We start from the raw sequence: 4,477 nt of genomic DNA, 5'->3' as shown, positions 1-4,477 counted from the left end.
ATTGCAACATATTTGTATACTTTCTATATGAACATATGTATATTTATCACTTGTCTCAAAGTGTGTTGGTTTTCTTTTGAAATTCCCTCAAATCTTTTCAGAAGGCGGGGTTCAAACCTGAAACAAATGGGTGAAACTGCACCCCCACTAGATCACTACATGCGTGTACTTCTCCCTGAGCTTCCCTGTGTGCTTAGTGACAGCCGTGTTCACAGGGATATATTGCAACATATTTGTATACTTTCTATATGAACATATGTATATTTATCACTTGTCTCAAAGTGTGTTGGTTTTAACTTGAAATTCCCTCAAATCTTTTCAGAAGGCGGGGTTCAAACCTGAAACAAATGGGTGAAACTGCACCCCCACTAGATCACTACATGCGTGTACTTCTCCCTGAGCTTCCCTGTGTGCTTAGTGACAGCCGGCTGTTCACAGGGCAGCTGGTTTTTAGAGCAGAGCGGGGAGAGCGCAGAGCAGGGCCCAGTCCTCCGAGGCGGCCCCCTCCCGTTCGTATGTACACACAAGTCCTCTGTCTCAGCTCATCCACAGACTGTGGGACTCCCCGGGAGGGGCTGTGTGAGAGTTGGTTCACCACAGACCAGGGCCACCAAATTATCATTATAAAATTCAATCAACTAAGCAAGCATTTTTCAAGTAAATACCTTGTGAGAGGTATTGTACAGGGTGATAAACAGTTGTCAGTTGAATGGAGAAAGAAGAAGAGGAGGAGGGTAGATGAAGGAGAAAGAAGGACAGGGAGGAAGGAAGGAAGGAAAGAAGGAAGGGCGGGAGGGAGGGAGGAAGAACACTGGGCCCCCATGACAAATTTCAGGCCATTTAATGCTCAGACATAAAATCCATCCCTCAGGTTTCCAGCTTCCCAAAGCAGCTCTGCATCATGAGGAAATTATACCCTCACGGCTGTCATTAACCTGAGCGGTTAACTGGGTGGTCAAACAGGTTGGAAAGTGATGGGGCATGTGTGGCAGGAGCTGTGCTCAGGTCTCCAGCATCCCTGTCATCACAGAACCCCTCACCCAGGATGGCCAGGCGCTGGCCAGGCAGCTGTGCAGGGCCAGGGAGGGTCCAGGCTGCAGGGAGGGGAGGGCTGGGTGAAGGCTACAGGAGGGTGAGGAGGGATAAGTGATGTTGGAGTGGGAAAGGTAATGGTGTGGGCAGAGGAAGGCAGAGCGGGGTTTAGGTGAGATGTGGGAGAATGAGGTGAGTACAGGAAGTCACGGGACAGGAATGTGAGTGGGGAAGCTAGGACGGGTGAGGATGGTGGGATGGAAGTGCCAGGTGCCAGTGTACAGGGCAGGGCAGCAGAACCCCAGCAGCAAATGCAGAAATCATAAAGGAATTGATACTGGAAGTGGTACATCTACTTTATGTCATTTTCACAACTGTATCTTGGGGTAGATGCTATTGTTATTCTGTTTTAGAAATGAAGACATCGAGGCACAGAAAGGTTAAGCAACCTGCCCAGGTTCACTCAGTAAGTGGCAGGGACAGTGCTCACATCCCAGGAGTCCTGATGCAGGACCACACTCTCACCTTTCATTGCCACACTGCCCCTCAGCAGGGGATTCTGGGGTGGGGCCAGAGCATCTTCCCTGGTGCTGCCTGGGTTTGCCCACAGAGGTCTAGACGGGCCAGTGATCATGGTAATGAGGTCTGTGGCCAGGACTCACCATGAAGTAGTAGAGCTGAGAGGACCGGGCCATGAACTCAGGCCGACACACGGCCACACAGATTTCCACGAAGCCGGCATGCTGGCTGGGCTTGGCCTCCCCCATCTCACACACGATCCTGCAGGGAGGAGAGGACAGACCCCCTGGGTCCAGGACAGTCACAGGACTCCCAGCCGTGACCCCTGGCCCCATTCTCTGCAGTAGGATCTCGGGGTTGGGCAGGGGAGGAGGTGAAAGACACCCCATGTTCCTTCCTGCAGGGGCTCCTACTGGGTCCTCAGGGAATGAGGAAACATGATCTTTAGGGGTCCCCTGAAGGCCCTCTGTAAAGTGGGGAGCCTAGGGGAGGGTTCTGACCCAACACTTAGTTCCTAATTCATGAATTATCCACTGAGTTATGAATTACTGTGAATTTTAGCCAAGTGGCTTAGTGGATAGAGCTGGCAGGACCAGAGAGGTACAGTGACTTAGCCAAGGACCCACAGCAAGCCAGACAGGAGCCATGGAGTAGATCTAAGATTTTCAGGTCCTTGTAGGAACTCATGGCCTGCCTCACCAAGGGCTTTCTGCTCCCAGCCCCAGCCGGGGGCTTGGCAGGCCAACAGACATGCATGTTGCAGTTGGGGGGAGTCATACATTTTTCCCTTTTTATAAATTTTTATTGTTTTAATTGCAAAATTTGTTCATACCCTTTGAGAATTTTGAGAATGAGATAGTACAGAAGTGTGGCAATAAAAAAGTAGTGTCCCTTTTTTCATTCCTAACCTCTCTACAAGTTTGGTATATATAGTCTCCAGCCTGTTTTACTAGACTTGTGTGTGTGTGTGCGTATGTGTGTGTGTGTGTGTGTGTGTATTTTTTTTTCCATTTTACAAATGAGAAAACTGAGGCACAGCAAAGTTAGTCACCTTGTCCAACTATATATATTTGCACATATATACACACACACATACATACATATATGTATATTTATGTTTGATATATGCACACACATAAACCAAAATGTTATATATACATACACAGCTATATACAAATATATATACATATATATATGTATTATGAAACATATACATGATTTAAAAAATAAAAGTGAGACCTAATTATCCACTGTTCTAACCTGTCTTTTGACTCAACAATACAGCATGGACTTTGTTCATGTCACTGTTCACACAACTCTGCCCTGGACAGCTTCACAGTGTTTTACACAGTGCCTGTACCATCATCCACTTCCCTGCTTGCTAGTGAGGGTGCCCGTGTTTTCATACATGCATGTGTGTTTTAATACATGCGTGTGTGTTTTGATCTTGCATAGCCTTTCCTTTGACTTGTCTGAAGCCCTCTCTTAATTTTGCGAATGGATTGCCCTTCTGTAGGAACTGCTGAGCCGGGAACATTAACTTTTGTCTGTAATAAGTTTTACATTCTCTTCTCCCCGTTGGTCACCTCTGCTTTAATTTTGTTTATGATGTCCTTTGCCATCCAAAAGCCTAAAGTTTAAACATGGCTATGTGGTTCATTGCTTGTTCTTTCACTTTATAGCTCCTGGGTTCTGCGCTTCTTTTAGAAAGAACTTCTGGGTGAGAGTCCAGCTAAAATATACGCCCTTCTGTGAAGGTAACATAATCAATACATGTTCAGTGTCAAAAATAGAAAGTACATAAAAGCACTTGCCATACATACACCCACCCCCCAACTGCCTCACCCACGAATATTCACTGTCCACATGTCTGTGTACATGTTTCCAATTTGATTTTCTTTCATAAAATTAATTAGAAACTCTGCATTCTGCTTGGTAACCTGTGTTCTCCCTTAATAGGCCCTGAGTGTACTCCTGGTCATGATTCTCCCACAGTATCAGACTTAATGGCTCTGTAGTTGACTGTCTTATGCATATAAAAGAGTTTATTGAGTTGATTAATTTCCTATTGTCAAACACACAAATGCCTCTAAATTTTTACTATTATAAATAAGGCTAAAATAAGCATTCATGCAAATAAATATTTGTGCATCCTGGTTATGAAGGGAAAGGTCCAGAAGTAATATGGCCAGGCTAAAGACTTTTGACTCACATTTCCAAACTGCTTTTCAGAGAGTTCATCCCAATCTACCCTCCTGACAAGAACGTAGGAATATGCTATTTGTCATGCCTCTCATCTGCTTTGGGCATTGGCTTTCAAACACTGTTCCTTGTTGTTTTAATTTGCATTTCATTGATTACTACCGATGTTAAACATTTTTATATGACTTTTGGATGCTCTTTGCTCATTTTTGTGATATTTGCCTTTTATTTGTAAAACCTCTTTTATTTTTATTTATAAAATCATCTCTTACCTGTAATAGGGTATAAACATATACCCAGTCTATCATTCACATTTTTATTCTGCTTACAATGGTTTTTGAGGCACAAGCTTTAAGTTTTATTACTCAAATCTTCTTATCTTTCCCTTTATAATTTTTCTTTTGCAGTTATACTTAGAACAGCTTTCTTTTCTTGAAATTAGATAAATTCTCACCTGTGTTTTCTTGTAATCCTTTCACAGTTTCATTTTTACACTTAACTTTTTAATCTGTCTGGAACTTATTTTAGATTATAAAGTGAAGTAAAGATCTGATTTTTTTTTTCAGGGAGTTAACCAGCACCACTTACTGAATGATCTTTCCTTTCCTTGCAGATTTGAAATGTCACTTTTATTACATACTACATATTTATACATCAGGATTATTTTTCTGGGTGTTTATCTGATTCTACTGACCTAACTAGTACCATAATACTTCAATAGTGT

General features: G+C 43.4%; 1 protein-coding gene across 1 annotated transcript in view; it reads right to left on the bottom strand.

Moving 5' to 3' along the window:
- The window catches only part of PLXNA4 (plexin A4), a 358,299-nt gene that overhangs the window by 63,299 nt on the left and 290,523 nt on the right, over positions 1–4,477 (bottom strand). Inside the window, exon 13 of the mRNA XM_006755978.2 lies at positions 1,695–1,837. Within this exon, the coding sequence (XP_006756041.1) occupies positions 1,695–1,837 (143 nt within the window). The remainder of the gene's footprint in view (positions 1–1,694; positions 1,838–4,477) is intronic.

Source organism: Myotis davidii, unplaced genomic scaffold (genome assembly GCF_000327345.1).
Source record: "Myotis davidii unplaced genomic scaffold, ASM32734v1 scaffold1314, whole genome shotgun sequence".
NCBI lineage: Eukaryota > Metazoa > Chordata > Mammalia > Chiroptera > Vespertilionidae > Myotis > Myotis davidii.
The sequence above is the reverse complement of the archived record's forward strand: the minus strand, read 5'-3'. Positions and strand labels throughout refer to the sequence as shown.